We start from the raw sequence: 25,147 nt of genomic DNA on the forward strand, positions 1-25,147 counted from the left end.
ACCACAGACACTTCTCATTCATTTCATTTTTCCTTCCACATACCTGCCCACCCCAGAAAACCTAATAAAAAACTAAAATATTTTGCTGGATCCTTCTCCCATATGAATTTCGATTTCTATCAAAGACGTTACTAAAGAAAGAAAAATCTTTGCTACTTCCTTGGGTTCAAGGTCTCAATGGTCATTATCAACAACGATTTGCTTCCCTGTTTTAAATCCTAGGATATACCAAAAAATGACAAACACTGGCTGCCTAGGATAAGGAGAACTAGCTGATTAGGGGAAAAGGGTAAATGGAAGCCTTCTTACTGTGAACGATGCACATTCTCAATAGGGCAATAAAAATATCTTTTTATGTGTCAGGCACAGGTTTAAATACATATTGTACTTAAACATATATATGGTATATCTATGGTATTAAAATGTCATTGGGGGGAGTGATTAGGGGGAGAAAAGGTCAAAAAAGCTCTTTTATAAAGTGATAGTGAAAAAAAGGTTGAGAAACATTTCTATGCAAAACACATCTTTCCTTTTAATTATGTATTATATATCTATATTTATTCAGAAAATAAATCATAAAATAAAAATTGTTTTCTAATAATATATAAGAAGAAAATGTGCTATTGCGTATCATTCTTCACCCTGATGGGAGACAGTATAGAGATTTACATTCCAGCATAAGGTGCTATATACTTGTTTAATGCCTATCTTTAGGAGAATGAGTAGGGAAGATAATCTTTACATCACATGCTTTCACAGAAGACTTTGCATAAAGTTATAGAAGTTCATTTCCCCCTATATACCTTATTCCACAATATACCATTTCCAAATGAAAATGGGGCAAAACTAAAACTGATTTCAGCTTAGGTTTTTGCAGCTGATAGTCAAAGGGCCAGTATGTTAATCATTAAAAAAAAAAAACTTTTGGTTTTAAAAAGTTATTTGAATAAGTAGTAACATGTACATGGTAAACACTCAAAAATGGCACGTATCTTCAAGGAAATCTTCCCCCTAATCTGTTCTCAGAACTCCTTCCTGAATCAGCAAATTACTGTTATCTCTTTGTCAACTTGACAAGAATATTAAAATTATTAACTAGGAATGGGACAGTCCGTCTACCGAATTTTTATGCTGTATTTCAACGTACAGCCCTTGTATTCGATAAAATTACATAAGATTCAGTATCTTTTTTATTAAGAGCAAAATGAATTTCAACATGTAGGGATGACTGACTATAAATACTGTGTGTCATGTATTGTGCTTATTGCTTAAGCAATTTTAAGTTCAGAATAAATGCATCCATCTCTTGGCAACTTAACATTAAACTACTGAAAGAGTAGTATCAAGTAAAAGTTTCTGAGGTGCTTAGGTAGAATAAAAGTACACTAGTTCTATCCTACTTTTTAAAAAATTTATCATTCTTTTTCTATTGATTAATGCAGATTTTAATACTGATCAATCTCACAGCACCTTTTAGCCCAAAGTATTTCATAGTTCTACCTCAAGTTTACCCCCAAGATTAGATTAAAATTGCATATTTGGGTTATTAATATATAAACACAGCTTTTGTATTAGATAAAATTGTTCTTATATGCTCTTATCAAATGGACATGGTTCTGTAGCTTCTATTTACTATGTTAAGGTATTGATGAAGATCTGACAAAAGATCTGTAAATGTTACCTGAACAAGATCTAATCAGTTTGAAATTTTTCAGTGAACACATAAATGCTCATGAATGAAAATTTATACTCCTGATTAAATAAAATGAAAAGTATGCAAATTGTCAGTACATATCTACACTAGTGGCTTTCGTTGTACTTAAAATAGAACACTTGCAAATATTCAAATTTTGATACTTAAAACCATACCTGTCCATTTAAAATCCTTGTAAAAAGGGTGTTCTTATCTTTCAATTTTAGCTCAAGATCCATAAAGGTCAGTTTATTTGTGCTGACCTGGAATTTGTCATTAGTGAATAATGCACCAGATATCCTATTGTAGCACTCAATCGGTGCAAGCCCTCTCTTCTTAGGAGGAGTACACCAGTCAAAGCTTGAACAGAACAAAACAAAGTATTAGTTAGTAAAAAGATTAGATCACAAAACAATATAATTTCAGTAAAAATCAGAACTTACTCTTCAACAGATGTATATGGTATGAGTCGTCCATTCCAAAAACATTCAAAAATAGGTCTTTTCCCTCTTGCTGCTTTCTCAAGTATGAAACAGTCATCATCATCATCTTCATCTTTTAATTCTAGAACAAAGGAATATTGGAACAAAATATTTATTGCTATAAAGTATATGCAATTTTTACCACTGAGAAATCAACTTCTGTAAGTGAAATGTTAAAGCTACTTCAGAGAAATGGTAACAAAAATTCTTATGATCTTTAACATTGCATTCTATAAAACCTAAAGGTGGCTTTATTCTGTTTGCCCTCAAAAAGGCAGATTTTCAAAGTGGTTCCACATTACCAATAGTGTTTCTCATTACAAAGTCAATAACTACTTACATACTAATCAATCTGTGTTAGGAGTACTATACTAGATACTGAGCCTGCAATCTTTAAAACCTATTTATAAATATGGGAGCTTGAATCCTGTACCTAAACCACAAGCTTCACAACTCTGTCAGAACCAGTTTACTTACATAAAAATCATCTGGAAAATCTACAGTATCTAGCAACAGCAAGTTTGCCTAGCTTGGACAAATTAATAACGCTGAATGTAAGTTTACTTTATGATACAGCTAGAATTATAACCTATGTTATAAAGCACAACTGTCTACATTTTTATGTTTGTTAGTAACACATTTTCATATATTCAGATAAATTAGATTCAAACATTATGATCCTGACATAGTAAAACCTCAGTTATTCTGGCATTAAGTCATTCCCCCCACCCCCAATAAAGCCTTCTTCTCCCAAAAAACCCTCACAAGTCCATCACAAGTAAATATTCCTTTCAATCACACCATTTCACTTGCTCTTAGAGAACCCCTCTGATCTCATTCAACTTACTGGCTATTATTTTAAGACATCATTTGAAGAACTTTATCTTTTTGTCTATAAGCATGCAAAAATTACAAATGGCAAATGCTAGAGACTTCACTGGAGGGAAGGTCACTAAGTAATAACATGTATGAGCACTTACTAAACAAAGTCGGGCACTATTCTGAGGACTTGAAGCAGTTTCTTATTTAACCCTCACAACACGTCTATGAGGCAAGAATTATTACCCCCCCCCCATGTCACAGATACTGAGGCAGGCAGTACTTTGTCAAAGTTTACACAAAATGGCAAAGATAGGATTCAAATCAGGAAATCTGGTTCCAAAACCCACAATACTAAGGCTATACTAAAGAATTATTCTGAATGAGAAAATTTAACATTGTTAATCTATGAAAATTCAATGCAATCCCAATAATACCACTAGGATTTTTTTTAAAGTGAAAGTATAGTACAAAGTGATTCCGAAGTTTATCAAGAGCAAAAGATTAAGCATTAAGAATTTTCTCAAAAAAGAACAATAGTGACTTGCCCTATAGATATCAATATACAGTATAAAGGACAAGAGAGTATCATTACTCATGTATAAAAACACAAAATAGGGACTTCCCTGGTGGCACAGTGGTTAAGAATCCGCCTGCCAATGCAGGGCACACAGGTTCGAGCCCTGGTCCAGGAAGATCCCACATGCCGCAGAGCAACTAAGCCCGTGCGCCACAACTACTGAGCCTCCACTCTAGAGCCTGCAAGCCACAACTACTGAGCCCACATGCCACAACTACTGAAGCCCACGCACCTAGAGCCCGTGCTCCACAACAAGAGAAGCCACCGCAATGAGAAGCCTGCACACCGCAACAAAGAGTAGCCCCCGCTCACAGCAACAAACATCCAACACAGCCATAAATAAATAAACAAATAAATAAATTTATAATAAATAAATAAAAACACAAACTAGATCAATTCCTTACAGTAAAAAAATCAGATCTATGCACTTATGGGAACTTTATATTATTATGAAAGTGATATTTAAACTATTACAAAAATCATAACGTTCAATAATTGGTGCTAGGAAACTGGAAACCCACATGGAAAATATTAAGTTAACCCACACACAAAAAAAGATCAGAGATGTGTTAAAGATGTAAACATAAAATGATTAAGAAAAAAACCATAGGATCTTTTTTATAATCTTGAGGTATAAGATACCTTTCTATAGCAAGGCAAAAATCAGAAAGCATAAAGAAAAAACTAGTATGACTAAGTAAAGTTTAAAACTACTTTATAAATACCTACAAAGATAACAGGAAGACAACATGGAGAATATATAAAGGATTACTATGCAGTACATAGCTAAAAGTGCAGTTCAGGAAGAGATCTATGATAAAAGAATATATAATCTTTCTTAAAGCCACTGCTTTATTCATCTGGAAATGAATATACACAAAAATTAAGAATTATAAAAATTATAAATATTTAATAACTTAAGATTTGCATGAGGGAAAAAAGTTTCTAAATTTATCTAACCTCAACAGCCCAACTAATAATTATTATTAAGAAAACAAACCACTATCCTAAATCACAACTTCACATTTTGTAGCTAAGATAACGGATTAACATACTTGATGGAAAGCATGGATCATCAGGATATGTTTCTCTATCATATAAAAAAGGGTGATATCGGATAATCCCTTCCACTACACCATCTCCTTCAACATGAGCCTTGAACTCAAAACTATCGGCTGCTGTATTTATATACAACGTCTGCATGTCATCTTGTATTTCCCTTAGGTTGATAATCTTAGGTGTCTTCCCCTTTTCAAACATAGAAATCTAAAATAAAAATAAAACAAAAACAATTAAATTCTATAGTGACTTTACTTTTGTTCTCAGCTATGATCCAACAATAGAACAGGCAAAAACTACTTTTATTTGTACAAGTAATCATCTAGCTTATTGAAATACATATATATTTTTATTTGGATTAAATAGCTTTAAGTAGCATCTCAAAAAAAATATACTACAAAAAACTGAAAGTAAGCAAAGAAAGAGCAAAGCAGAGCTGAAGGATATATTAAGTGATGAGTACATTTAATTCAAGGTTTCCTGCTAGAGGTAGGAAGTGGGATATAGATGTACATGAAATTCTTCCTGACGTGTGGGCAAGGATACTGAGAACTCAGCACTCAAATATTCTTTTCTTCTAAATCTTACTTTACCGTTATAAGACTTCTGTGAACAAAAGAGAAACTATTTCTTTTCTTCCCTGCTTTTGAGACATGATATTTAGTAACAGCTCATATCTCTAGAGAAGACAGAGAAAGGAAAAACCATATACTATAGTAAACAAAGGTTCCACAAAAATACATCTAGGAATCATCTCTTTACTTGGATATCAAATTAGGGAAGTGTTTTGGTAAAAGACAAGGACAGAGAAGTTGCCTATTTACTGACTGAGTTTTCTTGTCCAGAGTTACTTGGAACTAGAACAGATCCCTAATAATTCACAATGCTTTAAGAAAGAATTTTATCTTACTTCAATATCAATGTTGTTGAAAGGTCCAACTTCTTTTGATGTACATTTTTCATTCCCTTTTGGGCCATGAATATAGTAATGATAAATATGCCTAAAACACAGAAGAATAATTTTACACTTTTAATTCACATAAAATTACAGTTCATCTAATCTTCTACCAAAAAAAATTCTATAACTACTATTTGGCAGTACCTACTAGGTGCCAAGCACTATATTAAGCATCTTTACACAGAGTAAACCATTTAATGGTAAAAACAATCCTGAGATTCAGGTATTATTACCCTTCATTTTATATAGAAATTGGAATGCAAGAAACGTATATAATTTAATTTACTTAAGGCCACAGAATTATAGAGTTGGGGGGATTCAATCCAAGTCTTTTCAACTTCAAGGCCCAAATACTTTAAGTATAGTTTATCAGAAAAACTAAAACTAGAAGTTAAGAGGCTATAATTCTACTTGTTAAGGATGTTCTACAAAGGACTCAAATATCAGGGAGTATACAGGATTGAGTATCTTTAACTTATGTCCCCAACATGAGAGTATCATTCTGTAACTCTCATCTTTCTTCTCCTATGACACTGAAACAATCTTATGCCAATACTCCTAAAACTAATAAATTCAACATTATCCCATCAAAAACCACCATTTCAGAAATCTTTGTTATTTTATTTTGGCAAATGTTTCAAAAGATTATATTTGGAGGAGATTTTTCACCTCTCTCCATATCCCGTATCACATGTATAATTATTCCTCAAGCAGGAATTTAAAATATTCCTTCATATGAATTTTAACTTTTTAAAATTACATTAGTTGTCCTAGTTTAAAACACTACTAAGATAAAAGGAAATCACTGAAAATCATGAGATCTTTCTTCAGACATCTCAAAAGTGTTAACATTATAGTCAACAATAAGTTTACAACCATACATTAAGAAAGAATGCTATAAATAGCTTAGCAAGTGTCTATTTCAAAGAATGGTTAAAGTTATACGTCATTCTTTTTAAAAGCAAGAGTTAAGTTATAATTATGTCATTAATGTACACTGAATTCCTTCAGTTAAGAAAAATAATAAAATAACTAATAAAAGATGTTCTTAAAGAAACATTCCAAAGTCCTATTTAAAACTCTTGTGTTACAGAGCCAATAAACATCAATATTCAAGAAAAAAAGGCATTCCTAAAATCAGATTTATTTCCCCATAAAAAATTTTAATTGTTTATATATATGTATAAAATAGAGAATCTCAAAGTAAGTACAACAGCCCTTTGAAAAAATAAGAAAAGATACTTTCTTTAAAAACATGAATTTTGTACAGTATACCCATTTTTGCAAGACTAATTAATTCAGGCTAATACAAATTACGGAAACAATCCAGTCAAAGGTCTATACTGTGTAACTACAGAGGAAAAAACTTAAGAGCCATTAAATATATATACTTCTGATTTGATCTAATGGAATATATACTCCCTAAAAGTTTTCCTGGAATAGATACACAAAGATTTATTTTCAGTATTACTCATGTCATACAGGCACATACAGATTTTTTTTTAATTTTAATAGACTCAATACATTCATTCAGTAAACTTTTATTGAGCATCTACTATGTAACAGGAAACACTGGGATAAAGCAGTGCATAAAAAATGACAGACATTCCAAGGTAGAAGACAGACAAAAATATAAGTAAATTGTGTGGTATGGAAGATTATAATACATGCTACACAGCAAAAGCACAAAAGGGGGATCTGGGAGTGATGAGCTGAATTGGATGAACTCAAGTTTATTTTAAATGTTATCACAGTTGTCAAAAAGCATGGGCCTCATATTTGTATTTGTAATGACCAATACATTACCGGTGATAGGTACATTATTTACAGAATACAGAACCATTTTAACACTAACATCAGAGTAATGATCCCTGTACTGAAGGGAAGGAAATGGGATAGGAGTAAAGCAGACAGCCAAGAGGCATCAGTATGTCTGTAATATTTTCCATCTTAAAAAAGATAAGAAGAAACATGTCCTGAATCAAATGTAAATACTTACGCTAACTGTCTTGTCCAAAGAAGGAAATAATTTTTCAAGTACTGTATGTGTTCTGGTTGTACTCCTGTGATAACCACAGCAGTAAAGCTATCTTTTTCCTTCTCCTCTGAGATAAGATGATGTAGAAATCTTTCATCATCATTTGTAATGTGAACAGAATCAGACGGCTATAAGAGTGAACATAAAGTACAACACATTACATGCACCTTAATTGTAATTAACAAATAACATTTACATCAACCTTTAATGTGATTCACTTGGATAATTTCAAATACAGGCTTCAAAAATCTTCTGGAGGAAAATGGCCAATTGCAAATCAGCTGAGTGTGTGACAATGCTGTGAGGAGAGGGAAACTTTTACATAGATTGCTAAACTGGCACACATCCAAGAGAATGCTACACCATAATGCTACATGAATTGGAGAATCATAAAGAAAAGGGTAAAGAAAAATAAATACTGAGTTTAAAACTGCACCCCAAAATTGAGAACAGTTACCCTAAGGTTAAGTTGGAATGAGTCCTTGCTTGGGGTACCTACCACTTAACTTGGTCAGGACCAATGCCCAGCCAGCCCTCCAAGTTCAGGAAAACGAGGATGCAGCCTGAACCCAGCTGGCTTAGCCCAAAGGCACTCTGTTTAAAAGGGAGTAAAATCATCCTGGGCCCCAGTCCACTTTCAGAGGGAAGTGGGGAGGGGGGAGTGGGGGAATGTTTGAGGATAAGAATTACAAACTTCTCAGTTTTTACTATGAGTCTGTATGTTAAAAATTGCATGCATATATGTATATTATATAAGCTGTACACATAAAACCTTATAAGGATAAAGATACACACTAAACTATTATGTCTAGGAAACTGGTTTTCTTTTTTTAGTAAGTGTGCATTATTACTTCCTCAATAAAAAATAAAAACCAACGCTCCAATACGATTCCAATGCATCCCTACACACAAAATTACTAATATTATAGCTACAATACATAATACATAAGTAACATTTTATACAGTTTGAGAGTTAGTAGATTAGCTTGGGTTTACTGATGATGCAGGTTCATTATCCAAATATTTGGATAGCACCTTCTAAGCCCTATGACTCAACTTGGGCATGAGGAAAATAGGGTTCAAGATAAAAGAAAGACAGCATTCTTCCTCCCTACAAATTCCATCTAATAGATGAGAAACAAATGATTATAAAACAATGTGCCATTAGAAAGCTATAAGCCAAGAACTACAGAGTTAAAAAAATAAAAATGGGGTGACATTCATCCAGCACATGACTTAATAAAAACATCCCAGACCAATGAGAACATGAAGGATTTGAGACTATAAGGGATACAAGGTAGTTTAGAATATATGTTAAACATATGATGAAGGACGCAGCTGGAAAGGCTGAATCAAGCAGTGGAAATGAGTGGAAGAGAGGATAAATGAAAGGAACTATTTTAAAAGAATTAAATGTGGTGAATGATTAACAACAAGGATTACAATTACTACTATACTGTTAATAGATGGAGGAAAGGGGAAGAAAATAAGAAACGCTTACAGATATTTGATTTCAGATGTACCAAAAGGGAGTTATTTACAGAACCCATGGAGAGGGACATCTAACTGAAACTGGAAATGCCGTGTGCTAGATAGGATCAATTGGTATTCAGCTGCCATTTGTACCACCTTATGTTGTCCCCTCCTGGGCTGCAGAGGATGAAAAGAAACCCAGAAACGTCTATCTCTCAGACTCTTAAATTTTTGCTTGTGGATGCAAATTAGGTTTCCTCAATTAGATGTACTAGCCAAAGATTTGGAAGGGAAAAGTGAGGCAAAGGCCATCTCCTGAGGTTTCTTAAAAGTTTTCTGTTACCATGCAAGGTACTGAAAGACCAGTATCCAGGTTCCAGCTTAAGCATCAGCACTGATACAGCACTAGTAATGGCCAGAAATTCTGTGTCCACTGTTGGAGCAATTGTGGCAGCAAGACTTTTCCAACTCCTGGATCAGAGATAAGGTACTGTGTTTCTGAATTCCAGATCCAGCTGTGGTCCTCCAGCTACCCAACTACAGCAGATGTTGCAGCATCCCTAGAAGGTCAGTTTGGAATATCCTGGCATCATTCTACAAGACTCAGCCTAAAGATCATTCCTTCGGCTCTTCCAATAATCATCTAAGCATCTAATTCCCTTTATGAAATCCTTTTCTGTTTAAAACGGCCAGAATGGTTTCTTCCCTTTAAGGAGTCCAGCCTGATTCAATGTTTCAATCTTAAGAAGAAAGTCTTGACAAGAAATACATATTTGAGAACTGTTGGTATTAAGTGGTATATATAAGAATGAATATATATATATAGGGGGGGGCGTGTGCGTGCTAGCCCCCACAGATCAAGAACCATCAACCCTACGCACACCGTAGTAACTGATAACAGCTTAGGAATAGAGGAGGAGCCCCCAAAAAGTAGGCTGGAAAGGACAGGTGAGAAAAAGAAAAGGACTAGGGACCTACTGGTACCCATGAAATGTTTGCTGGGATGAACTAAGCACAAAACACAGGAAAAGCTGGAAGAAATGATGACCCAAGAGACCTCAGTACTATCTAAGCTTTATCATATCTATAAAGTTCTGAAAAAATCACTTAAATTCTCTATTTCTATTTTTCACCAGTTTTAACGTGGCAAATAATATTTCCACCAATATACTTTATAGGGCTTTGTGATTTTAAGATAACATAGAAAAGATAAGACAGAATACTGTTACATAAACAATATATTAAGGTATGTAAATTGTTAAATAAATGCAATAAATTTAAAGAGGAAAAGGTGGAATAAGCAAAACGAAGAAGTTTCTCGGACAGAGTATAATGTTCAGTTATAAAGAAAGTAAAAGTAGCTAATAAACATGAAAAAAATTCAGCCCACTACTGTGAAAGAAAAGGTATTATTTTCACTTATCAAACCACTAACATTCTGCTATCACTCTTCCCTCCCTGCTTTGTTCTTTTGAAAAATAAGGAAATGATCCAACAGGCATTTCCAATATACCTTTGTTGGGAGTGTATTTGATTTGGGTTCAACCTTTCAGAAAAGCGACTTTGTAATATACACCATAAATATTTCTAAGTTCAAATTCCTTATAACGGTTATAAAAATTCTAACAATTTATACGAAGAAAAAACTGCAATTCAGGCAAAATGTTATGCAAAGATACTAATGGCAGTGTCTTTACATTTATAATAAAATCCTTCAAGTAAGCTAAATGCTTAACAGAATAGTCAGATTACTGTACATTTAGCCAAAGATACTATGAAGCTATTAAAAGTGTGTTGTGTACCAAAATACTTTCTAAAATGAAGAAATACTCAAAATATTAATAAATCAAGAGCTCAAAGCATAAGTATATGATAAAGTTTAAACTAGAAGAAAGTTCAACTAAATATGTCATACATACTTTTTTCTGGCATTTGAGACTATTTTTATTTTCTTTATAAAATTTTTTATAATTTGCTTTATAAGCAGCAAAGAATTTTTTAAATCTTACTTTTAAAAAAGGTTTTAAAAAATTTAAAAATTCTAAAATATTTCAAACAGAGAAAAGTTGAATGAGTAATACAACAAATACCATGTGCTCACCACCAAGATTCAAATTTGTGAACACTCTGCTTATTAAAATGAGCATTTGAATGCAAATTTATAACAGAAATAAGTTTCTCATTTACTTATTTCTCTGGAGCTCAGATTTCTTAAAAGTCTATTACCTTATCACTGTTTTCTACTCTGCTTCTATGATTATTATACAACAAATATTTAAAAACTCCAACTCAGTTCAAGGAAAAAAGTTTACAATCTTATGAACAATTTCCAGAAAGCTTACTTGGCTTTATGAGAAAATCTGTTTTCTGAAGACCCCAACCTGAGAAAGCACATAAATGATCACTTTTTCTATTCACATAATTAAAAGAAAAAGAATGAAAATTTAATTTGAAAATTCCATATCTTCAAGTTTTTAAAATGACATTAGTATCTTAGAAAATGAAAAAAATGTTCTTGTCCTATCATCCATCCAAAGTAATGAATCCACAATTACTGAGTTAAAATGTACTGTACCTTTCTGTTTCTAATATATCCGCTATATATTGCCTCTTTATTTTTCTCCTTCTTCTCAAAATCTTCTTTAGAAAGTACAAGTTCATGAACATCCTGGGAATCTGCAGGTTTGCTTATCATCTGTTAAATATTAAAAAGAGTACTTTATAAATTCCCACAATTTAAACTGGATAACACATTTAGAAAGTCAACCTCAAAATATTTTGATCAACTTTCACTTTTAAGAAATATTTTTACTTACTCTGGCTGATTGTCCAACAAAGAAAACAGCCTGCTTGCCCCCAACACCAAAATAGGAAATATCACTATTTAAACTGCGTGGCACTGGTAGTGGTCGAACATATCCTGAATGATCACTAAAATAAAACATTACATTAATGCAATGATGTTAAACAAACTACTCAGGTGCTAAAGGAAATTGTTATAGTAGTTTTATTAAGTGTTAATAAAATGATCCCCGAGCCAGATAACACCCCTATTCAAATGTAAAAGAATTAGAGCCAAAAGCCAAAACATCATCTAGTCCAATGGCTCTCAAAGTTTATTACCCAGACCAGCTGCATCAGCAACACCTGGAAATGCTAAGAAATGCAAATTCTTGGGCCCACCCTGATAAATCAGAAAATCTCAAATATCTGTATAACTCTACAATCTTCCCTTCAAAATTGTTTACTCCTTCAAAACTCATGAAAATATTGCCTCAATACTAATGGGAATTACAGCAAAGAGATTCTTATTTCCATGTATCATGACAAACGAAGAGCTCTGATTGAACCTCCTACTGCAACATAACAACACTCTGGAGAGTAGGCATCCCTGGTCTCTCGAAATATAGGCAAGATCGCTAGGGACACCATTTCCCAATATCAGAAATAAACAGAATTGGGGATGAGGCTGGAACCACTATTACACCAAATGAAAAGGTTAGAGAGCAGATGCGGCATAGCTGGAAAGATTTAGGGAACACAGAGATACGTTCAAAAACACTTACCCATAAGAAACAAAGAAGAAAAGGAATGAAAAATATCAAAGTGGGACTAAAAACATCAACGACTGAAGGATAATATCTCACACAAGTTCAAATGTACTTGGAGAAAGAGAGGAGAGAACAGATAAAAGCTGCAAATATTCTCAAACCACTAAAAGGCATAGATCCACAGATTCAGACTAAAAGAGCCCAAACAGGATACATAAAAAGAAATCTGCATCACAGTGAACACTAAAAACAAAACAGAAGAACTAATAAACAGACTGAGAGAGAAATGGCTTTGCAGGCTTTGACAGCAACAGTATAAGACAGTGGAATATTATCTCCAAAGGGCCAAGAGAAAAGGTCAATGTAGAACTGCGAACTAGGGCTAAATGAAGAATTTACAGACAAAATCCAAGGGAATTTACCATTAAGAGATTTGCTCTAAAGGAATGTTCCTACAAGCACAATCTGACATACAAGGTTATCATAATATGGTAAGTACAAAGGTAATTTTTAAAATATGTGTTAAAAAATTTTAACGTGGTGTTAGAAAAAATGGTGAATATAATTTGTGGGATTTCCGAAGTCAGACTTGAAATACTAGACAACAAAAGTATAACTTTGGGAGGGAAGTGATCAGAGATAAAGTGTTCCAAATTTTTTAATATGGGCGAAGGGAGGTGTTTTTTTAAAATTTTGAAGTCTGATGTTAATATGCATTTTTAAATTTCAAAGACAACCAGGAAAACAAACAGATAAATTCTGAAATATTAAAAGAGAAAAAAAGGTAGAACAGCATTTTCAAAAGCAACAACAAAAAGATGCAATGAATTTAAAAACAGAGAAAACAAAACAGAGGAATAATGGGATAAATAAAAATATTTTAATTGGTATAAAAAGTTCTCACCCATATATCAATAATCAAAATAAAGACAACAATGACCAGGTAAAACACTGTAATACCAGACCTATAAAACAAAGCACACAAAAAATAGCCCCCTGACAACATACAAAGCAAGCGCCATACACAAACCCATCTCCACACAACAAAGACGCAAACATGCCCCCATGCAAAAAAGCATGCATATACACAAACACCCCACACAATACACAAACCACACAACATGCATGCACACTTACAGTGCTCCCCCAACACAAACACACAATGTATACAACACCAACTACAAAAAGAACATCTTAAAAGAGTCAGAGAAAACAGACACCATACATTCTGAGAAACAAAGATAAGAATGACAACGGACTTTTCATTGTAAACTGTGCAAGTCAGTAGAAATGGAGTAGCATTTTTAATATACTGAAATGTTTAACAAAGTCAACCTAAAATTCTATGCTCAACAAAAATATGTTTAAAGGGGGAAGGAGAGTAAGGAATAGATCCAAACTTTATCAGACATACAAAAGCTGAAGAAATTCACTGAGAGCAAACATGAATTATAAAAACTGTTAAAAGACCTTTAGGAATGAAAATGATACTATGGATTTAAACAAAGGAATGAAGACCACCAGAAATGGTAAATATGTGGGTAAACATAAACTGACTCAGGGACTCAAACTAATACTTGTATATGAATGTTCATAGCAGTATTATTCACAATATACAAAAAAGGCAGAAACAAGACAACCATCCATTAACCTATGAATGGAAAAATGTAGTATAGCTGCATAATTCAGCCATAAAAAGGGGTGAAGTTCTGATACAATCTACAACATGGATGAACCCTGAAAACATTATGCTAAGTGAAATAAACCAGAAACGAAATAACAAATATTGTACGATTCCTCTTAAATGAAGTACCTAGAATAGGCAAATGCATTGAAACAGAAAGTAGAACTGTGGTTACCAGCAGCTGGAGGTGCGGAGAATACAGAGTTATCTTTTAATGGTTACAAAGTTTCAGTTTGGGAAAGATAAAAATCTTTGAAAATACATAATGGTAATGGTTGTAAAACACTGGGAATATAATTAATGCCACCAAATTATACACTTTAATGTTATACTTTTTTTTAAACCACATTTTTAAGAAAACAACCGTTAAAAAGAGAAACTCATAGAAACAGACAGTAGAAAAGTGGTTGACAGGGAATAGGGAGTGTGGGAAATAGGTAGAGGTTGGTAAAAGGGTACAAACTTTCATCAATAAGATGAATAAGGTCTGAGGAGCTAATGTATAACATCATTAAGTACAGTCAATAACACTATTGTGTAACTGAAATCTGCTAAGAGAGTAGAACTGTGATAAATTAAAGATGTATACTATGAACCATAGTTGCCAGTAAAACAACAGAACAGAGTAGCAGCTAATAAGTCAATGAAGGAAACAGTGGAAGCGCGCACACACACACTCAATTTGAAATAAGGCGGAAAAAAGGGAAATGTGGGGAAAAAGGGAAAAATAAACAAGTAACAAAGATGGTAACCAAGCATACTGATAATCACATTAAATGTAATTGGTCTAAACATCCCAATTAAAAGGCAGAGATCATCAATTTTAATACATAACCAAATGCTGCCTAAAAGAAACACTCTTTAAATATAATGAGACAGTATGTTAAAAGGTTGGAAAACGAGTTACCATTTCAATACTTATGAAAACAAAGCTGGAGGAGATATATTAATATCGGACCAAGTTAATATAAGAATATTACCTGGGAATAAAGAACAATGAAACAAATATGCACATAAATAAAATAGACTACCTTTCTCTGCTTGAGTTTTTAAAATTATGTTAGACTGTTGAAATAAAAATAACACGGTCTGATATGGTTCTCAATATATGTAGAGGTAACACTTAAAACTAAATTATAGGGGCTTCCCTGGTGGCGCAGTGGTTGAGAGTCTGCCTGCTAATGCAGGGGATACGGGTTCGAGCCCTGGTCTGGGAGGATCCCACATGCCGCGGAGCAACTAGGCCCGTGAGCCACAACTACTGAGCCTGCGCGTCTGGAGCCTGTACTCCGCAGCAGGAGAGGCTGCGATAGTGAGAGGCCCGCGCACCGCGATGAAGAGTGGCCCCCGCTTGCCACAGCTAGAGAAAGCCCTTGCACAGAAACAGAGACCCAACACAGCAGAAATAAATTTAAAAATTAATTAATAAACTCCTACCCTCAACATCTAAAATAGGGGTTGTTGGTGTTTAAAAAAAAAAAAAAAAAAAACTAAATTATAAATGGGAGAGAGTTAAAATACCTAAATAATTTGGTGAGATTTCTGTAATTCACTTTAATTGGCAAAATGTCCATACTAAGAGACTGTAATACAGTATTCCCGGGAGCAGCCATTAATAAATAAATAAATAAATAAAAGATATACTCAAAAACCACTATAAAGAAAACAGTGTAGTAAAATATGTTCAAGTAAACCACAAAAAGGCCAGAAAAGACAAATGCAAAACAAAGGGAACAAATAGAAAAGTTAAAACAGGACATATGAGTCCTAATGTACCAATAATTAAAAATAAGTAAATGTAATAGTACAAATACATTAAATAAAACTGACAGAGTGAATTAAAAACTGACCAAAACAGGGACTTCACTGGTGGTCCAGTGTTTAAGAATCCACCTTCCAATGCAGGGGACGTGGGTTCGATCCCTGGTCAGAGAACTAGGATCCCATGCACCGCAGGGCAACTAAGCCTGCAAGCCGCAAATACTGAGCCCATGCAGTCTGGAGCCTGCGCGCCACAACTACAGAGCCCATGAGCTCTGGAGCGTGCATGCCACAGCTAGAGAGAAACCCATGCACCACAACTACTGAGCCTGCGTGCCACAACGAAGATCCCGTGTGCCACAACTAAAACCTGACACAGCCAAAAAAAATAAAAATAAATAAATATTTAAAAAAGACTATAGTCAAAAAATTTTTTTTTAATAAATTTAAAAAAATTTTTAAATAAAAAATGACCCAACCATATGCTGTCTACAAGAAACTCATTTTAAATATAATGATATAGGTATTTTAAAAGAAAATGGATAAGAAAAGATATACCATACAAACATAAACAAAAAGAAAGCTGGAGTGGCTACAGCATCAAATAAAATACACTTCAGAGCAAGAAATTATCAGGGACAGGAGCATTATGGGAACTTCCCTGGTGGCGCAGTGGTTAAGAATCCGCCTGCCAATGCAGGGCACACGGGTTTGAGCCCTGGTCTGGGAAGATCCCACGTGCTGCGGAGCAACTAAGCCTGTGAGCCACAACTACTGAGCCTGCTTGCTGCAACTACTGAAGCCCACGCGCCTAGAGCCTGTGTTCCGCAACAAGAGAAGCCACCGCAATGAGAAGCCCACGCACCACAATGAGAACCCCACGCACCACAACTAGAGAAAGCCCGTGCGCAGCAACAAAGACCCAACGCAGACAAAAATTAATTAATTAATTAAAAATTTTTTAAAAAGGCATTATGATGAAAGGGTCACTTCACTGAAAAGTCCTAACAATCTCAATTATGCATACAAAAAATAACACTAGTTAAAAATACACAGAGCAAAAATTCAGAGAACTGAAAAGTTCAGCAAACCTGCAAATAAGTGGAGCTCTTCAATACTCCTCTCTTCGTTACTGCTACACAGAAAATCAGCAAGGATAAGAAAGAACTGAAAAATGTTATCAACAGATGGAATCTAATTGAGATTTACAGAACACTCCTCCCAGCAACAGCAAAATACACATTCTTTTGAAGGACACAGAAAATTCACCAAAATACAGATCATATCCTAGGTCATAAAACAAATCTCAACAAATTTAAAAGAACTGAAACCATATAGAGTATGTTCTCTGAATATAATAAAGTCAAACTAGAAATCAACATAAAGACACGAAAATCTATTGGGAACATTTGGAAATTGAACAATACATTCCAAAAAAGATCCATGGATCAAAAAGCAAATTGCAAGGGAAATAAAAGTTACACTGAACTGAATGAAAGTGAAATTACAGCATATTAAAACTTGTGGGATACAGCAAAAGTAGTCTTGAGAAGAAAATTTATAACACAAAATATTCATCTTAGAAAAGAAGTAAAAAAAAAATCTGTAAGATTCCACATCAAGATACTACAAAAAGAGTAAATAAACCCAAAGTAAGAAGCGCATAAATAATAAAGAGCAGATATCAAAGAATTTGAAAACAGGAAAACAGAAAATTTATCAAAGCAAGCACTGGTTCTTTACAAACACTACCAACAACTATATGCCAATAAAATTGAAAATTTAATGAAATGGACTAATTCCTACTAAAATATAACTTACCAAAGCTAAATCAGTAAGAAATAGAAAGCCAAAAGCAATAGTTAAAAATTCCTCCTGCAGGGCTTCCCTGGTGGCGCAGTGGTTGAGAGTCCGCCTGCCGATGTAGGGGACACGGGTTCGTGCCCCGGTCCGGGAAGATCCCACGTGCTGCGGAGCGGCTGGGCCCGTGAGCCATGGCCACTGAGCCTGCACGTCCGGAGCCTGTGCTCCGCAATGGGAGAGGCCACAACAGTGAGAGGCCCAAGTACCGCAAAAAAAAAAAAAAATTCCTCCTGCAAAAAACATACCACACCCAAATGGTTTCCCAAGAGAGTTTTATCAAACTTTCATAAGTGATTAAGGTATAAATTAATACAATCACTCTGGAAAATAATTCACCATTACCTTGTAAGTTGGAACATTCATTTTTATATCCTACAAATTCCCTCCTAGGCATATACCAGAAACTTACGTAGATTTGGACCAGTAAACATATATAACAGAATGCTACACACATACCCCATATATAAGATAGTACTCCTAACAATTGCTAAAACTTGGGGGAGAAAGCCAAATGGCCACTGACTGGAGACTGGATAAATACAGTGGGATTCCTTTTTGGTATATACTAAAGATAACATGGTTATGAAAATGAATGTACTACAGACCCACACAAATATGCAATCTTAGTAACCTAATATTAAATGAAAATGCAAGTCCCTTGTAGATCAACATATAGTATGATTACACTTTTTCATATTATCAAAAACAAGCAAAATTAGATATATACATTTAAAAAAAGGAAATAGCTAACACATATATATGGAATCTAAAAAAAAAAAAAAGGTTCTGAAGAACCTAGGGGCAGGACAGGAATAAAGACACAGACGTAGAGAATGGACTTGAGGACACAGGGAGCGGGAAGGGTGAGCTGGGTCGAAGTGAGAGTGGCATGGACATATATACACTACCAAATGTAAAACAGATAGCTAGTGGGAAGCAGCCACATAGCACAGGGATATCAGCTAGGTGCTTTGTGACTACTTAGAGGGGTGGGAGGGAGACGCAAGAGGGAGGGGATATGGGGATATATGTATACGTACAGCTGATTCACTTTGTTATACAGCAGAAACTAACACACAATGTAAAGCAATTATACTCTAATAAAGATGTTTAAAAGAAAAAAGTAAACAAAAACAATTCAAGATACTTGTTAACTTTGGTGGCGGGGATGAGGAGGACACAGATGTAAGTTACAGTATATTCTACTTACTGGATTGGGTGGCAAATTCTGGTTATTCAGCTTGTTAAACTTTCCAATAAATAAACTTTAAAAGGGCATGTCCTGCATTGATACATTGTCATAAACCAAGAATTAATTAAATTCTATGAACAAAATGTCTATTAAGAAAAATAAAGAGTAAATAGGTTCTAAGACTTTAATTACTATGACAATACTTCTAGGAAATATGCTGAAAATACCCTCCCCTAAATATTCTACTTAAAACATATATGGGGAAGTATATTAAAAGTTTGGGAGGGCAGAACTCAGAGATAAAACAATATATACATACTTAATCTGATTCAAAACTAAGGAATTCTGTTCACTGATTAGGAATGGACACACTTAACGACCAGGCAGTAAGTTTCCTTTTTTAACCTTTTTCCTAAGTTTCCTTTTCCATTCATGAAAGCCTAACCTAAGCAAAAACCCTAATACAGCAAATAAGGCTAAAAATACTAATTTCCAGTAGGTTTTAGATTTGTGTAAATGAGTCCAGAAAATTCCTATATCCACACTCACGGGCTATATAGATCTCCCTTCATGAAGATAAATATAATCTAAGATCTTAAGAAACAATTTTGCATCACAGAAGGAATCCTCTGGAGAATTTAGAAAGTTGCCTCCCTCAAAATAAGTTTCTATCACAGTCTAAAAAAGTTTCAGAAACTATCTCATTCTTATTCTTCATACAATATGAGGACACTATATCTTTGTGAAACAATAGTATTTATTAGAAAAGAGAAGCAAAATCTGCATGAAAATGTATGATAAAAGGTGTAGAAGGTAAGAAAAAGGAATAGGAGAGACGATCAAATTAGTAAAAAGAAACAATGTAAGTGACTGCCAGGAAATATGGTAGAGAGACTATGTATATATATTTAGATCTCACTATCTCCAATCTATCACAGGGAAAAAAAATCAGCCACAATGAAGAAAGTGACAAATGGCCATAGGTTACTAACTGAGCTTCTGGAATACACGTGTCTCATCATCTCGATACAGATGTGTCTCATCTGTGAGACACAATGGAAATAACCAAATTAAAGTAGGATGCCTAAATCTACATTCTCTAAATTCAAGTAAGTACAAATATCTACTTGAAAGTTCATCTTAATTACAGAAAAATACTAAAGACATTTGAGCTTTTTCTTTAGGAAAATTAGGGAAAATCCTGTTGGGAGTCCATTTCTACAACCTAAAAGTGGCATGGGAAATGGGCCATGTGGCATGCTATTTTTATTTTCCCAAAAACAGCTGACTGAGTTGAGAGCATTTTAATTGCTGAGCAAGTTTAAAGTGCAGAAAGTAGCACTGATCCAACACACATCTGAATTATGGCCACCCAGCTGGCCTAACTGATGTCACCCTTCTTTCTTCCACAAAATAATTAAATGAACACATAGTATTACAACAAAGTTCTAGGTATCTAATTTAACTTATGATTGTAACAGTGCCTCAGTCATGAGCAAATTTCCTAGGTCCAGGTAATGTTCTTTATCTTAGGGGTCTGGATTAGACCAGTGTATGCACTTGTCAAAAATCAGTTAATTGAGTGATCACTTGCAGAATGGCAAAGTAAGAACCTATGAAAATCCACTCGTTGATAAACACAAAAACAACACCCCAAAAAATTGTCAAAATCAACTTTTTCAGAACTGCAAAAATTAACTAAAGTCTTGCAACAATCCAAGGAGTGTTTACTTAAGACACATTGATGAGTTTTGGTAAAAACTGCAAGCTCTGTTACGTTTTAACATACCCTCTCCCATTCCCCTCTCACCAGCTCCACAGAAGCCTTGAAAACCAACAGCCCTGCAATCATGTTGAAAACTAACAGCTTAGGAGTCACTGGGATGTGTTTGGAGTTTCCCAAAAGCTCCTTCCCCGTACAATTGCCATTATTGGATCTGACAGTTCCATAGAAACTTCCATTTGCAGGGTTTGTCTTTATTTGACCTAACTGAGAACTTGCTCACTGTGAAAAGCATTTTCCTTGGGTCATTTGTCAAAAACAATCAGTGGCAGATGTTTACCATCAAAGCTGACTAAGGTAATGAAAACAGTGGGAGAAAACAAGAATCTGGGCAAAAACTTAGAAAAAAAAGCTGGGGAATGAGAGGTCCATAGTGGTTTTTAAAAGCTCCAACACAGTCATGAGTATCAAGGTCACACTCATGTGCAGGATTGTATACATACTCAAGAAAGAACTGAGAAGGCTCTAATCTCTTATTTCTGGTTGACTTTGAGGTTTGGTGCAACCAAGAGTTAAAGGCTAAGGCAGAGCTGTAAACTTCCTGCTGGAACAATAAAAACAGCCCAGTGGGGTTTCCCTGGTGGCGCAGTGGTTGACAGTCTGCCTGCCGATGCAGGGGACATGGGTTCGTGCCCCGGTCCGGGAAGACCCCACATGCCGCAGAGCGGCTGGGCCCGTGAGTCATGGCCGCTGAGCCTGCACGTCTGGAGCCTGTACTCTGCAACGGGAGAGGCCATAACAGTGAGAGGCCCGCGTACCGCCCCCCCCCCAAAAAAACAGCCCAGTATGCACACAGAACCCCTTGGCAAAAGCTGTAAGACTTAGTGGTTCCAGACATTCAAGGAAATGTCTGATCACTAGTTGACCACAAAATTAACTGAGCAGAGACTTAAGGGGCAACACAAGATGAAGAATACAGGTTTTACAGAATTAGTTTAGGGAAGTCACTACACAAACAACAAAAAGACAAAAGCAACAGTAAGCCCTGGGGAGAGAGATAAATCTGATTTCCAGATTTGCCACACTATATAATTTTAAATGTCCTATTCTAGGGACTTCCCTGGTGTTCCAGTTAAGATTCTGTGCTTCCAATGCAAGGGGCACAGGTTTGATCCCACATGCCAGGCGTGGACAAAAAATAAATAAAATAAAATGTCCTGTTCTAAACAAAAAAACTATGTGCCACACCAAGAAATATTAAAGTCTGGCCTACACACAGGGAAAATAGCACTCAGCAGAAACTGTCCCAGAGAAAGCCCAGGGATTAAGTAGACTTACCAGACAAAGATTTAAGTCAGCTTTTCTATAACGAATGCTGAAGAGGGTGTGGAGGAAAGGGAACCCTCCTATACTGTTGGTGGGAACGTAAGTTGGTGCAGCCACTATGGAAAACAGTACGGAGGTTCCTCAAAAAACTAAAACTAGAGTTGCCATATGATCCAGCCATCCTACTCCTGGACATATATGTGGATAAAAATATAATTCAAAAAGATACATGCACCCCTATATTCACAGCAGCACTACTCACAATAGCCAAGATGTGGAAACAACCTAAATGTCCATCAACAGATGAACAGATGATGAAGATGTATACACACACACACACACACACACACACACGCAATGGAATTCTACTCAGCCATAAAAAGGAATGAAATAATGCCATTTGCAGAAACATGGATGGAACTAGAGATTATCATACTAATTGAAGTCAGAAAGAGACAATTACCATATGGTATCACTTATATGTGGAATCTAAAATATGACACAAATGAACTCATCAACAAAACAGAAACAGACTCACAGACATAGAGAACAGACTTGTGACTGCCAAGGGTGGGGGTGGGAGAGGGATGGAGTGAGAGTTTGGGGTTAGCAGGTGCAAACTAGTATACATAGGACAGATAAACAACAAGGTCTTACAGTATAGCATAGGGAGCTATATTCAATATTCTGTGATAAACCATAATGGAAAAGAATTTTTTAAAAAAGGAATGTTATATATATGTATAACTGAATCACTTTGCTATGCAGCAGAAATTAACACATTATAAATCAATATTTCAATTTAAAAATTTTAAAATAAATCATCTATTTTAAATACATTCAGTGAACTAATAGAAATTATGTCTAATGAAGTAAAGGAAAGTATGAGAACAGTATTTTACCAAACAGAGAATATCAGTAGAAACAGAAACTACAAAGGACCAAACAAATTCTGGAATTGAAAAAAAAAAAAACAACTGAAATGAAAAATTCAGTTAGGTGGCTCATGAGCAGATATGAATTGGCAGAAGAAATAACCAGTGAACTTTAAGGCAGGTTGATTGAGATTATTCAGTCTGAGAAACAAACTGAAGAAAAAAACCCCATCAATGGAGGGGATAAGATGAGCCACAGAAGGACAGGAGAGGAAGAATATTTGAATAATGGCCAAAAACTTCCCAAATTTGATGAAAACATTAACCTAGACATCCAAGAAGCTCAACAAACACCAAATAGTATGAACTCAAAAACTAGTCATGCCACAAACCATTAAAAGCCAGAGAAAAAAGAGAATCTTGAAAGCAGAAAGAGAGAAGTGACTAGTCACATACAAGAGATACTCAAGATTAACAGGTGATTCCTCATCAGAAACTATGGAGTCAGAAAACAGTAGACTAATGTATTCAAAGTGCTGATAGAAAAAGACTGTCAACCAAGAATTCTTCATTCAGCACAAGTAGCTTTCAAAAGTAAAGGAAAGAGATTAAGACATTCACAGATGAACAAGACCTGAGGGAATCTGTCATCAGCAGATCTGCCGCAAAGTAGCTATTGAAGAAGAGTCCCTTGGACTAAACTGAAGAGACACTAGAAAGTAACTTGAATACAAGAAAAAATAAAGAGTAAAGCAGAGATAACTACATAAATAGAAAAAGACAGTATAAGTGTATTTTTTATAACTCTTCTCCTGATTTAAAAGACAGGTGTATAAAGCACTAACGATAAAACTGTGTTGACAGGGTTACAATGTATAATGATGTCCTTTATATGAAAATAATAATACAAAGGAGCGGGAGGGGAATGGAGCTATATAGGAGCAAAGTTTGTGTGTATTATTATTATTATTATTAATTTTTTTTTGCAGTATGTGGGCCCCTCACTGTTGTGGCCTCTCCCGTTGCGGAGCACAGGCTCCGGACGCGCAGGCTCAGCGGCCATGGCTCACAAGCCATGTGGGATCTTCCCGGACCAGGGCACGAACCCGTGTCCCCTGCATCGGCAGGCGGACTCTCAACCACTGCGCCACCAGGGAAGCCCTGTGTGTATTATTGACATTAAATTGGTGTTAATCCAAAGTGGACTGTTATATATTAAAATGTTGATTGTAATCCCTAAATAAACAACTGAAGGAGTAGATTAACAACTATTCAAAGTATATTAGTGATTGCAACGAGAGACAAGATTGACTACAAGTGGTTACAGGGTTTCTTCTAGAGTGATGAAAATGTTCTGGAATTACTGGTGATGGCTGCACAACTTTGTGACTATATGAATTACATTACCATAAAAAAAATTTAATGAAGATACACTTAAGACAGATGTGAGCATTTCAATGTAAATTTTACCTCAAAAAACCCCCCTGAATTCTACATAATGATACCAATACTTAAAGCAGCAGGACAAAGTTTACTGACATCTGTAATTTATTTTGAACTGAATCAAAAAATGAGATGACCTGAAGGTTAGTCGGATAAAAAGATACGTGGTAATGCAACTGTCAGTGGTAGAAACTTAGTATGAGTATCTTGGGTGCTGACTGTAGAATTTCAACTTTTCTGTATATTTGAAAATATTCATAAAATTTTGAGGAAAAGAATAGTGTTCAGTAAACATTCAGATCCAGCTTGTGGACTGTTCTACAACTAGCCTGAACTCTACCAAAAAAAAAATGACAATTTCATGAAAGACACAAATGTGGGGAATTATAGAATAAAGGAGAAAAGAAAGACATGACAAAGGGGAAAAATCTGAATATGGACATTAGATATTTTGAATCACTGAGAAATGTCTTGGGTATAAAGGTATTATGGCTATTTATGAGAACATCGCTGTGAAGGAAATACATGCTACAGTATTAAGCAGTGAAATATCATAAAGGTTGCAACTTACCTTCAAATGATTTAGGGAGAGAAAGTATGTGTGCACGCATGCGCACACCCACACAT

General features: G+C 34.9%; 1 protein-coding gene across 1 annotated transcript in view; it reads right to left on the minus strand.

Moving 5' to 3' along the window:
- SMCHD1 (structural maintenance of chromosomes flexible hinge domain containing 1) overlaps positions 1–25,147 on the minus strand; it is a gene marked incomplete at both ends in the record, with an annotated part of 126,481 nt that overhangs the window by 83,740 nt on the left and 17,594 nt on the right. Inside the window, 7 exons of the mRNA XM_079717929.1 lie at positions 1,870–2,053; positions 2,137–2,257; positions 4,630–4,840; positions 5,544–5,634; positions 7,591–7,757; positions 11,678–11,797; positions 11,919–12,033. Coding sequence (XP_079574055.1) covers positions 1,870–2,053; positions 2,137–2,257; positions 4,630–4,840; positions 5,544–5,634; positions 7,591–7,757; positions 11,678–11,797; positions 11,919–12,033 — 1,009 coding nt within the window. The remainder of the gene's footprint in view (positions 1–1,869; positions 2,054–2,136; positions 2,258–4,629; positions 4,841–5,543; positions 5,635–7,590; positions 7,758–11,677; positions 11,798–11,918; positions 12,034–25,147) is intronic.

This window comes from Hyperoodon ampullatus (genome assembly GCF_949752795.1).
Source record: "Hyperoodon ampullatus genome assembly, chromosome: 13".
NCBI classification, from domain to species: Eukaryota; Metazoa; Chordata; class Mammalia; order Artiodactyla; family Ziphiidae; genus Hyperoodon; species Hyperoodon ampullatus.